This window comes from Momordica charantia (genome assembly GCF_013281855.1).
Source record: "Momordica charantia cultivar OHB3-1 chromosome 3 unlocalized genomic scaffold, Mcharantia_2.0 BLBB01000003.1, whole genome shotgun sequence".
Lineage (NCBI taxonomy): Eukaryota > Viridiplantae > Streptophyta > Magnoliopsida > Cucurbitales > Cucurbitaceae > Momordica > Momordica charantia.
Window position 1 is genome coordinate 16,261,519 of NW_028275161.1, and position 13,287 is coordinate 16,274,805.

General features: G+C 29.8%; 1 protein-coding gene, 1 non-coding gene and 1 pseudogene across 3 annotated transcripts; all 3 read left to right on the forward strand.

Annotated features, from left to right (window-relative positions):
- Nucleotides 1-2,116: 2,116 nt before the first annotated feature.
- Nucleotides 2,117-2,189, forward strand: TRNAM-CAU (transfer RNA methionine (anticodon CAU)). Its single transcript has one exon. It is a non-coding gene; the product is annotated as a tRNA-Met (tRNA).
- Nucleotides 2,190-3,644: 1,455 nt separating this feature from the next.
- LOC111012546 (borneol dehydrogenase, mitochondrial) lies at nt 3,645-6,481 on the forward strand. 2 transcript variants are annotated; one of them, XM_022286715.2, is made up of 2 exons: nt 3,645-3,805; nt 5,657-6,481. In XM_022286715.2, the coding sequence occupies exons 1-2, from the start codon at nt 3,771-3,773 to the stop codon at nt 6,441-6,443; spliced, it is 822 nt and encodes a 273-aa protein (XP_022142407.1). In that variant the 5' UTR covers nt 3,645-3,770; the 3' UTR covers nt 6,444-6,481. The 2 variants fall into 2 exon arrangements, with proteins under 2 accessions (XP_022142407.1, XP_087978401.1); XM_088122275.1 differs by having other exon boundaries at nt 3,697-3,805; nt 5,662-6,481.
- Nucleotides 6,482-8,969: 2,488 nt separating this feature from the next.
- On the forward strand, nt 8,970-10,635 carry LOC111012730 (secoisolariciresinol dehydrogenase pseudogene; annotated as a pseudogene).
- The last annotated feature ends 2,652 nt before the right edge of the window (nt 10,636-13,287 follow it).

The window sequence follows — 13,287 nt, forward strand, 5'->3', positions numbered from 1 at the left end:
ATGAAATGTCATTTAAACTTTGGTTTAAATTCAATTTGGGTCTGTAATTTATCTTATTTTAGTTTTTCAACTTTTAAATATTTTAATATCGGACACATTAAAGAGAAAATTACCATTTTTTTAAATAATATTGTCATTATTTTGCTACCGATTGTTAATTAATAATAGATGGAATGATGGATGATATATAGAGTTTTGAATGTGTGAGTTGATGTCTCCGTGTGACATATATTGAAACCACATAAACTCTTTTAGAATAAACGTCAACATGTAGTTAATACATTTCCACAAAGTCACGTCATCTATCTATATATTGTTATGCTTGCTTTGGCTGTCATCCATATCTATATTAGATAGTATTTTTTTTTTCTTGAAGTACAACACGTGGAATTGAACTCACGACCTATTAGTTGGAGATATATGCCAATTGCCGTTAAACTGTGCTCAGTTTGGTCATCTATTAGATAGTTTTGATGGATTTGATAGATGACAATACACATTAATAATCCACCTCACATAGTCTATGAGGCTTGAATGTATATGTTAACAAAGATGGGAACATACATATTTAAAACTATCACATCTATTTAACTAAACAATTGATGGTAGAATAATTAAAAGAACTAACATTATTAATTTTTTAAAATTTAAAAACAAAAATAAAATAAGAGTAAATTTACACGACTAAAACAAGAATCAACCTTTAAATTTTTATTTATTTCTTACCTAAGGTGAAATCTATGAGGTTGATGGGGTAGAGGGCTCACAATCTTTTTTTTTTGTGTTTTGTTTTACATTAGAGCCATTACAAGACTTTTCTTCCAAAATGATATCCAGACATTCAAGATAATTTGAGTCACTCTCCTTCCCACTCAATTTACGTGTGAAAATAAATGGTCCCCGTCATTTAAGTTATACCTTACTATACGAAACTAATTTAAACTTACTCGACTCCATCTCTAATTAAAAAATTTCTACTAGTACGGGAGATAGATGCTCGGCTTCCTTTCCTTATCTACCACGTCAACTTTGTCGTTTAATGAAAGTGATTTGTGATTTTCAAATAAACATTGAAGAAATTATTAAGCACAATTATTAAATATTTTTTTATTCTTCTCGCTCTTCTTTAGATTTTTCTTCTGGTTTATTTCCTCTCTTGTTTATTTCCTTTTTCCTTACTTTTCTCCCCATTTTAAGGTGCACTGATTTGGGACTTTATTTTTATTAATATTTCTAAGATAAAGTTAAATATTAAAATATTATAAATTACAAACTAATTTTAAAAATAATGCACCCGTTCATAGTCTCAGGAAAAGACGGCATACGCCATCTCCAAGAATCATTCGTGACATGTTATCTCTTGAAACGACATGCTGTTATTCACTAATTATTTGGGAGGGGATTTACAATTTTGGGAGGATTGGCAGAAAAAATTATCCTTCAAATAGGTGACCTCCATTAGATGTAGTCTATGCATGTATAGATACTTGAAAAAAGAAAAAAAAAAAGAAAAACAGGTCTCCATGGTCGTATTTACAAAATACTACGTGGTTGGCTCCACCTGTGAAGGTCGTCTCTAGCTGATATATAGATAAATAGCTAGACGGAAGAATAAAATACACATTATTTTTAACTCTAATTTGTAGTTTGTAATATTTAAATAATTAGTTTTACTTTTAAAAATATTTTTTAAAAAAAGTCACTGTTTGGAAAAAGAAAAAAAAAAGAGAAAAAAAAAAGAAAAAGTTGGAAAAAACCTTACGACAGAAAGAGCCCCACCTCCTTTAATTTATTTGTACATATTTGAACTTCGAGTGTCCCGGTACTTTATTTTTCACTTTAATTTTCAATAATGGAGATGACCATGAAAATATTGGGGTGAATTTTAGATGAGTTTTAAAATGGTAAAAATTGCTTTTAACTAACTTAATTAGCACTAAAATCAATGAGTCTTTTTGTGAGTAGGGATTTAGGTCAGGACTACAAATTTATTTTATCCTATTTAAAATTATTAAGAGATTTGGCATCTTATAAAATTAAAATTGTTAAGTATTTTACTCTATTTTGAATTATAAAAATAGTTGTTAACCTTGTAAGTAATTTTATAATTAAAATTGCTTTCTGTAGCATAGTGGTAGTGCGTTCGCTTCATAAGCAAAAGGTTGTGAGTTCAATCCTCACTAGAAGCTTTTTAGATTTTCTTGGTTAAATAGTTGATTTGAAAAAATAAAACTAACCAATAAATATAAAATTAATTTATTTTGTCAAACTACTCATTTAACCGCCGCATCATTTTAGGTTAGTCAACTAACAGTCAAAAGAAACTCCCACGGACCATTTAGAAATATTTCTTAAACCTTAAAGGACAAAAAAGTGTTCATTTTGGATCTTCATGGACGAAATCGATACTCGTTTCAAACTCGACCAAAAGTGTTTATTTTGAATTTTGAGGGACCAAATAGATATCTATCTCAAACCTCAGAGACCAAAAGTGTATTTCTCTCTTTATATTTTATTTTATCTTTTTTTTTTTGGAAACTCACCAATTTTGTGGAAGACTGAGAAGCAACATAACGGTTGCTCGCTTTTCTGCTGAGGCACAATATCGTTCTAATGACTTCTTTTGTATGTGAACTGAAATGATTGAAGGATCTACTTCTAAGTTTGGAAGTTCATCATCCAAAGACAAAATCTCTTTTCTACGATAGAGCTTGCATATTTACACATAGCACATAATCCAATTTTTCATGAATGCATCAAATACATCGAAGTTGACTGTCACTTTGTTCGGGATGCTATCCATGAAGGCCTTAATTGCACCATCTTATGTTCCAACATCGACATAGTTGGCAAATATTTTAACTAAGGTGTTGAGAAAGAAGCAATTTGATTTAGAGGTGTTAAAAAAAAAACTGGATTTGTTAGGTTGGGTTAGAAATTTTTTCGAGTTGGGTTTGGTTGATTTTTTTTAGAACTGAAAATTCGGTTCAGATCGTGGGTTAGAAGATTTTTTGGTCGGTTCAACCTAAATCGAATCCAATTAAATATTAAATTTAAAAGAATATATATAGTAATATATTAGGGTTTCTTATCCAGCCTCTTCTTCCCACCCGTGTTTCTCTCCCTGCATTAGGCAAATATTATTATGTTTATTTGCTTATTAAATTTAGGCAAACATGAAATTGTTTTGTATATATGTACCATTTGAATCAATTAAAAACCAAAGGAAATATCCCAATCTGACGAGTTTTATCTATACGATTATTGAGTTTGTAAGGTGATTTTAAATAAAATTTCACACCGACTAAGATAGAGAATGATCATGGATATACAAGAGGGGACAATTATTTCCATTAGTATAAGACCTTTTGAGTGGAACAAAAAAATAAAACTGTAAAGACTATGCTTCAAATGGACAAAATCAATAAAGATACGTGGGATATTCGAGGTACCGTTGTCTTTAACAAAACTACGAAAAAAGTTTTTAACGAATTGTTTGGTCTCCAGCTGCATAATTTGACAGGAGTTTGAACGTTGTTGTTTTGGTTTGCGTTTTTCAAGGCAAACAAAAGTAATTCTGAAAAGTTGCAAAAACAATCAAATAGATTTTAATTCCAAACTAAAATATTTGAATTCAAATCACCAATAATTTTGTTTTGTTTGTTTTTTTGCTAAAAATAATTTAAAAATTAACTCCTATATATCAACTTGATGCCATTTGGCCAAATACTCAAATATATAACACAGAAAGAGAGAGAGAGAGAGAGGCCATGGGCGTTCCCTTGCTTCCAGCTGCTGCAAGAAGGTAACATTTACATATATATATATGAATCTTGATTGTGATTTAAATCTCGTTTTACTCTTTGAATTTTGAATTATTTTTTGGTCTAAATGTTCATAAATCCGATGTGGAATAAGAACTCATCCGTTCCTAAAAATCAAGTTTTTCTAACCCAAAGGTTTCTTCTCATTTTGCAAATTCTATATTTTTACCTTGTCAAGCCGTTGGTTATTAGCTGTACCGACCTTTTCCTCCTTTCTCCCATAAAGCTTCCCTTCATCCAGTCTCAGATCCAATTAGTAGAGATCGAGATGTGGAGACTAAAAATAATACAAATTAATGTGCATTTCCTCCCTAAATCGAGAGGTATCGAATCGAAGTAACATAAGTCGACATGTGAAGAGATGTCTCTTTTCTCTCTCATTGTCCATCTCGCTTCTAAATTGTTAATCTCTCGTCTCGTTGTCCATCTAACCTCTAGATTATTAATCACGCTCCTTCTTTTTCTATGTTCTTCTTCTAGTTATTTTTTCTTGTTCTTGTTTCTCACTATTTCTTTTGCGCTATTTTTTTTCCTCATTTTGTCTAGCTCTTCTTCTGTTTATTTTCTCTCTTTTTTTATAATTTATTTTTTCATTGTTATATGAGTTTTCACTATGATTAGATTTAAAAATGGTAGGCTGACGGCCATTCTCAAGATATAACATTAAATTTTTATTTGTTTAAGTATAAAATTTTTTTGTTATAAGGAAGTTGGATAATGTGTTATGTCTTCTTTTTAATATAATATTTCTATTATGATAAGTCATTTGACAAAAAAAAAAATCTAAAGATTCAAATGAGATGAGATAAAAATCTAACCAGATAATAACCTATGGTTTTTTATTTTAAAAAATTCTTAGTTGATATAAATCTACCCAAACGAGAGAGGAAGCAAAGTGTGATTAAAGAGAGTTAGAAGTAAAGGAAGAGAAAGCGGCCAAAACGAGCATAAGTCAGCGGTAATTGACATATATCTCTAATCAAGAGGTTGTGGGTTCGAATCTCCTCCTTAATATATTTTACTCCTTTCTCGCTACAAGATCGAAAAGGGAGATCTCACTCCTAATCTCTTTCAAAAATTGTCAATCTCGTTTTTTTTTCCCTTCGTCTTTTCTTGTTCTCTCTCCTTCTAGGTGTGAGGCTTTGATGAAATTGGTTATTCGAAATGGAGTGGATCTTCCTCCATATTCTAAAAAAATTAATCTCATTATTCACAAATGTTTCAAAAGATTTAATCCAAACTATATATAAAAACGACAATGAAACTAAAGTTCAAATTGATGCAAAAGCTTGGGCAAATATCTCTTGAGGTAGCCTTGATGCAATAACAATATCTCATACAATACTTTTAGTTTTTTTCTTTTTCCTTTTGGTTATAAAATTAAAATCTTACTTTATGTGAAATTTCACTGTCACCTTACAGAGAAAATAAAAACAAAAAAACAAAAATCATTGTCCTATCGTCAAGTTTGTCTGATATCTTGTCTAGGGCGGATGTACCAAGGGTGATGCCACCCCTCTTTATTCTTTTAACTCATGAGGAAAAAACAAACATTATTTTTTTTTATAAAAATTAAAAGAATACTATATTAAAAAACACAATTTTTTATTCGTCAAATTAAAAATTTAGCCGGTACAATTTAAAAGATTGATTTTTTTAGTACAACAATTTAGGGATAATGGGGAATCAAACTTCCGACCTCAAAGGAAGGAGTACATGTCAATTACGGCTGTGTTATACACAAATTAACTTTAATTTAATTTAATTTTAAAAGTTTCAATTAATCATTTGTGGAGTGATTAAAATTCACATGTATATATAATTACTACTAGACTAGAAGGCAAAGTGGCACTAATCACGGGTGGGGCTAGAGGAATTGGAGAATACACTGCAAGACTGTTCTTCAAGCATGGAGCTAAAGTGGTCATTGCTGACATCCAAGACGATTTAGGTCACTCTCTTTCCAACAATCTCTGCCCTTCATCTTCTTCCTTCGTCCACTGCGACGTAACGAGAGAGAACGACGTCGCAAATGCTGTCGATACGACCGTCTCCAAGTACGGAAAGCTCGACATCATGTTCAACAATGCAGGTATTTCTGGAGACCTAAAGTTCAACATTCTCGAAAACGAATCATTAGACTTTCAAAAGGTACTCAATGTCAACCTTCTCGGAGCCTTTCTCGGCACAAAACACGCGGCACGAGCAATGATGCCAGCTCGTCGGGGCAGCATAATCATGACCGCAAGCGGTTGCTCGGTCATTGGCGGGGCGTGCCCGCATGCATACACGAGCTCAAAACATGGAATGGTGGGATTGATGAAGAATGCAGCTGTGGATTTGGGACGATATGGGATTAGGGTGAATTGTGTATCGCCCCATGTAGTGCCCACACAAATGACTAGGGACTTGTTTAAGCTTGAAGATGGTGATGAGTTTCCAAATCATTATTCTCATTTGAAATGTGGAGGGATGTTAATGGAAGAAGATATTGCAGAAGCTGCTTTGTATTTAGGAAGTGATGCGTCTAAGTTTGTGAGTGGCCATAATTTAATTGTTGATGGAGGCTTCACTGTCGTGAACCGAGCTTTTTGCTCATATGACCAATCTGATAATTGAACAGGTTTTGAGAAATAATTATTGTGGGTTAATTTTTATGGTTTTCTTTGTCCAATTATGCTATTCCCACTTGTGGTATTTGCATTTATAAAATTTAGTTTAAACTTTGATTTAAATCAAATTTGGGTCTGTAATTATCTTCTTTCAGTTTTTCAACTTTTAAAATATATGAAATTCGAACACCTTAAAGAGAAATTACCATTTTTTTCTTATAATATTGTCATTATTTTGCCACCGATATTGTCTAATAATAGATGAAATGATGGATGATATATTATAGATGAAATGATGTAAGTTAACGTGTCCAACCCACATAGACATATATTAAAGCCACATAAACTCTTTTAGAATAAACGTCAACATATAATTAATAATACACTTCTACAAAGTCACGCCGTCTATCTATATTAGATAGTTGATGAATGACAATGCACATTAATAATTCACCTCACATAGTCCCATGACGTTTGGAACATGCATATTCAAAATTATGACATCCATGTTGATGGTGGAATAATACAAAGAACTAACATTATTATTTTTTAAAATTTAAAGACAAAAAAAAAGACTAAAAGCGCCCAACTAAAACGAGAATCAACTTTTATTATTTTAATTTATTCTCTATTTTATGCTAGAGAAATTATGGGGAGTGCCATTGGAAGACTTTTCTTCCAAGATGACAACCAGACATTCGAGACAATTTAAGTCACTCTCCTTCCAATCCAATTACTCTGAACCCCTAATTTTTTTATGTGTGAAAATAAACGATCCCGTCATTTAAGATACATCTTATTCCAAGCTAATTTTAACTTACTCGACTCCATCTCTAATTGAAAAGTTTCTGGTAGTACATGATATAGATACTCCACTTCCTTTTAGTATGAACCACGTCAACATTCTCGTTTAATAAAAGTTATTTGCGATTATTACTACAAACATTGAAGATAAATTATCAAGCACAATTATTAAATATTTTTGTATTCGTTCTTGTTCTTCTTTAGATTTTTCTTCTGGTTTATTTCCTCTCTTGTTTCTCTTTCCCTTATTTTTCTTCCCATTTTAAGGTGCACTGGGACTTTATTTTTATTAATATTTCTAAGATAAAGTTAATTATTAAAATATTACAAATTACAAACTAATTTTAAAAATAATGCAGATTTTATTCTCCCGTCCATTTATAATCTCTGGAAAAGACGACATAAAGTCACCTCCAAGAATCATACGTGACGACATATTTTTTTTTTTAAATACATTTACACGTGCATGACACACCTAGTGGATGTCACCTATTTAGGAGAAATTTTAAAATTTTGGAGTGGATTCACAGGAAAAATTATCCTTCAAATAGGTGACCTCCACTAGGTGTAGTCTATGCATGTATAGGTACTTAAGGAAAAAAAATACAGCACGTCTCTATATTCATATTTACAAAAAAAAAAAAAAAAAACACTGCGTGGTTGGCTGAGCCTGTGAAGGTAGACTCCGATATGATAAAATCTACATTATTTTTAAAACTAATTTCTAGTTTGTAATATTTTAATAATTAGTTTTATTTTTAAAAATATTAAAAAAGTCACTGTTTGGTAAAAAGAAAGAAAAAAAGAAAAATTTGAACAAAACCTTGCGACAGACAGAAAAGAGCCCCATCTCCTATAATTTATTTAACCCGAACGTTAAAGATAAAATTTCCATTTTTGATAATAGTGACACATTATTATTTTGACGCCGATTTTTAATAATAGATGAAATGATGGATGATATATAGAGTTGTGGATGAGTCACATAAACTCTTTTAAGATAAACGTCAACATGTTAATTAATACACTTCTACGAACTACAAAGTCATGTCATCCATCTATGTTAATAGATAGTTGATGGATGACAATATGCATTAATAATCCACCTCACCTAGTTTATGAGACTTTAATATATACGTAAACAAACGTTAGAACATATATTCAAAAGTATCGTATCTATTGTAAAAGCGAATAATAACTCAGTGGTAATTGGTATATATTTCCAATCAAGAGGTTGTGAGTTCAATCTACATGTTGTACACGTTAAATATAAGAAAAGTTCAAAATCATTACCTGTCAAAAAAAAAGAATCTTAAAGTTATATATTTAAGTTAATTAACATTTTATCGATATTTTCATCGTCATTTTTATAAAATTGAAACATCGATATTTTGTTGATATTTCTATCGACATTTACATAAAATTTGAGACCTCCATATTTTCGTCAAATCGACATTTTAGAACCTTTCCCAATGCATACACATTTTTCTCATCCATCCTTTGAAATTAAAACATTTTCTTTATCAATCCTGTGTTTTCAATGTCTTTGACAACCGAAGAGATTGTTTTCAGCTAGGGCTCTATTTGGTTCCTTCTTTTTTTTAGGTTTAAAGGGTTCACGGGTACGTTTTTTCTTTGAATCTTTAATTTGAAGGTCAGACTACATTAGTGATATCAGTTCGTGACTTCTCTTTATAGCTCTTTCAAAAACAACAAAGCAAAGAGAGACATGAGTTTTCCTTTGCTTCCTGTCGTCGGAAGAAGGTAATGTTTACCGATCAATTTAAATATACATCATTTTTAGTCTTTAAACTTTTATATCATCACTTTACTTTTGTTATTGATATCATTTTATGTCAATCTTTTGACACATAAATAATTTGACTTCTTAAATTTATGGCCTAAAATAGGTACTTTTAAAAGTTGGGAGTACAAAATGCTATTTTTTAAAAACAATTTAGAGACTAGAATAAATATTGAAGTTAAGAGAAATAAAAATAAAATACATAAATTTAGTGAATAGAATAGGACATAAATCTTATTTATTATTATTTTTTATATACTTTTGAGTTTTGAATAATATATTTATTTGTTAAATTAGGCCCATGTAGTCTTTATATATAGTTTTAAACAAGTTTTATCTAATGAATGTGCATATTTAATTGTGGAAAGGATCAAAAGATAAATATTTGGTAAGATAACTAAAACAAAACATTTGAGGGTAGAGGAAAATTTGTCAAGTATTTATAACTCTTTGTACTTTCCAACGTAATGATAATTGAAACCATCTTTAATCCATAGATCATGAGTTTGAATTTCACAAACTTTGCACACATTTAGTGTGTGCCAAAAATTCACATGAATAATTTCTAAAACTCCAAATATTTGGTTTGGTATTAGACTAGAAGGCAAAGTGGCACTAATCACCGGTGGGGCTAGAGGAATTGGGGAATATACTGCAAGGCTCTTCTTCAACATGGAGTTAAAGTGGTAATTTCTGACCTTGAAGACAATTTAGGTCACTCTCTTTCTAACCATCTTTATCTTTCATCTTCTTCCTTCGTCTATTATGACATAACAAAAGAGAAAGACGTCGAAAACGCTATCGATACGACTATCTCCAAGTATAGAAAGTGACATCATGTTCAATAACAATGCAGGCATTCCTAGAGACCTAAAGTTCAACATTCTCGAAAACGAATCATCAAACTTTCAAAAGGTACTCAATGTCAACCTTCTCGGAGCCTCTCTCGACACGAAACATGCGGCGCGTGCGATGATCCCACCTCGTCGGGGCAGCATAATCATGCTGCAAGCGTTTGCTCAATCGTTGGCGGGATCGCCCCGTATGCATACACAAGCTCAAAGCATGGCATGGCGGGAACTGATGAAGAATGCAGCTGTGGATTTGGGTCAATATGGGATTAGGGTGAATTGTGTGTCGCCCCATGCAGTGCCCACACGAATAGCGATGGACACGTTTGAACTCAAAGATAACGATGAGTCTTAAGAATGAATAAACCACCACTCAAATGTGAAGATATTTCAAGGGAAATAACACAATTTGATTGTTGATGGAGGCTTTACTGCTCGAAACCAAGGTCTTTGCTCCTATCAACAATCGGTGGTTGAACAGTTTCTGGAGAATAATCATGGCAGCAACAACAAGAACGAAGAACATTAAAACAAAGAATAATTCTTGCACAAACATCTGGTTAATTTTCTTTGCCAATCGAATCCTTCACTAGTACGGTACTCTCATTGGTTGCATCTCTTTTTGTGTTTCTTGATTCTGGTTCGAGTCTTAATTTCCATCTCTCTGTGTGTTTGCTATCCATAACGATATGATTTATAGGGATGTATTCGGTGGTGGATTCCGGATTTTAAGTGGTTAGGGGCACAAATGCATATATAAATGTAACGAAAGAATATCTAACTTTAAATTTGAATCTATCAATGTGTATCAATTTGCATAGATAAATGTTGTAATTTTCACACGTATTGTAAATTTTATCTTACAATAGATTTTCATATGAAATTTTATTTAAAAATATTATCGTGTGTCAAATGAGTTTGAAAATATATTTTTAGTATGAAATAATTGATAGGATTTAGATAAAAATGACACTAGAGTATATTTTTTTTTATTTAAATTCGTAAGTTTGTGGGGGAGTTATTTGATGATAGATTTTGTAATCAAACTCGATTTGAAAATTTTGATTTTTATTAAAAATATTGAATTTTTGTAATTTTTTTATTGAATAAAGTGATAAAAAATTATGATAATTTTTAAGTCTATTCTAGTCATGGGCTTAAAATTACCCTTTTGATTATTGGCATTATTTTGCGTGATTAAATAGATGATATAGCTTTATATTTGAAGCCATATAAACTAATCGAGACAAGAATTGAGCTTGATGAGCATTTAGAATTAACTTGTCATCTATATGAAAAATAATTGGCGATAAGATGACATGTTAGTAACTCACCTCGGATAGCCTACATAGCTGTAATACATATCCTTGTAAAAACATTAATAGGCAATAGTGATATATTCATAGCTACGACTTTCATTAACTAAAAAGGTAGACGAATTACCCTAACCAAAATAATTATTATTGTAGAAAAGAAATACCATCTTTGGACAATTCGAAAGTTTAACTAAAGATCTAAAATGAAATAATTAATCTAAAATGATCTCAACTTTTACACATTTTTTTATTTATTTTCTAAATTGAAATACTTCGTTTATACGTTAACTTGTTTGGGAGAAATTAAGTTAAATAAGTTGATTTATGAATGATTTTTTCCTTTTTGTTTTCTTTTGAAGTTAAATAAAGTTGTTTTGCCAATTAGTTTTTCTTTTCTTTTTTCCTTTTGAGGTTAATATTCAGATTTTTTTCTTTTTTCTTTTTTAAGAGACACCATTTCGTTAAAAGAATAGGTAAGAAATATATAAAGAGGAGGCTACGTGGAAGCATTCTAATTAATAGAAATTGAAAATATATCATAATTAATTAATAGAAATGATAAAGATATCATAATTATAAAAGAAGATTGAGATTTAGAAGTTAATGTTTAGATGAATTCATACTAAAATTTCTTTTATCTCTGCTGAAGTTTTTCATAAATATTTTTCTTCCATTCTTAAATTTCAAAATCTTATAATTTGCTCAAATGGTTCGAAATAGCATAGTTTATTAATTTGTTATTAGCTATATAGGAGGGAAAAGTTAATTTAAATTTTTTTAAAATAAATTTTAATATACTATATATATATATATAAAGGAAGAGAAAAGAGATAGAGAAAAATTATATTAAAAGAAATTTTAGGACCGTTTGAAATTTCGTTTTCTGTTTTTGGTTTTTGATTTTTAGTTTTTGAAAAAGAATGGTCTTGGATAATCAATTCAATTTTATGTTTTTTTTATTTTTTAAAAATCATGAAAATTTCAAAAAGTAAATAATTTTTAAAATAGATTTCTATTTTCAAAATTTAATTGTTTATTGCTCCTCAAGAGATATCTCTGAGGTCTTAGATTCAAGTCACATAGAATGCCTGTCCCACACCATTGCTATATCTAATGTAATGATTACGAAACATGTTTGAAAATACTTAAGATTCATTTATTCATTTTCTTTATTTATATTATACTTAATTCAATAATTTTTTGTGTTTTTGAATTTTAGCTTTGGAATGTGTCCATTTCTATATTCTTGGGAACATAGTAAACAAGAATATATGTGGTACTACTTACTGTACAAATTGTTTTAGGAATGTCCTTTTAAGTATGATATCTTACTTGAGAGATTTTTATGTATTTGGAAAAGTCGATTTTATTTGCGAGAAAACTACTAAGTCTTGGGAAGAAGATACATGCACAAGAGGAGTGGGTGGGTACAACACAAAGGGAACTTGTGTTAGAAAATATTGATGGAGAAGTCAATCAACTATTCCAGCATGTTCAACAAAAAAAACTTCTAAAAGTTAATATTAATTGTAAATTGTATTCACTAAAACAAATATAAATTAATTGATAATAAATAATTTTGACTGAATAATTAATTATCATTATTGAAAATTCCAACTTTATAATGAGTTAAATTAACTCATTAAAATTAATTAATTGAGTATATTTAATGTATTGTTCGTTGTTTTAATATTTACAATACTGTTTTATATTTTTATTAATAAAATGAATTATTTTAATCGATAATTTATTTATTTACTAGTTAGCAACACGTGTGCTGCACGTAAAATTTTGTAGTTTTATTTTAAAGTATTTACATAAAAAAGATAGTTAAGATTTATAATATAAATTAATTTTACAGAAATTTATGAGATTGATTTCGTAATTGAGTTAAAGTAAGTAAATTATTAGGAAAATGTGAATTTAAAAGGATAAATAGGTTGATTATAGATCTATTAGTTGATAATCTTTCATATTTCAGATACCGATATAGATTAGTAATTTATTTCAATGTAATAATTAACTAGGTTAATTTATTGCATTTATTATTAATGCATTTATTATTCATTAATTTTA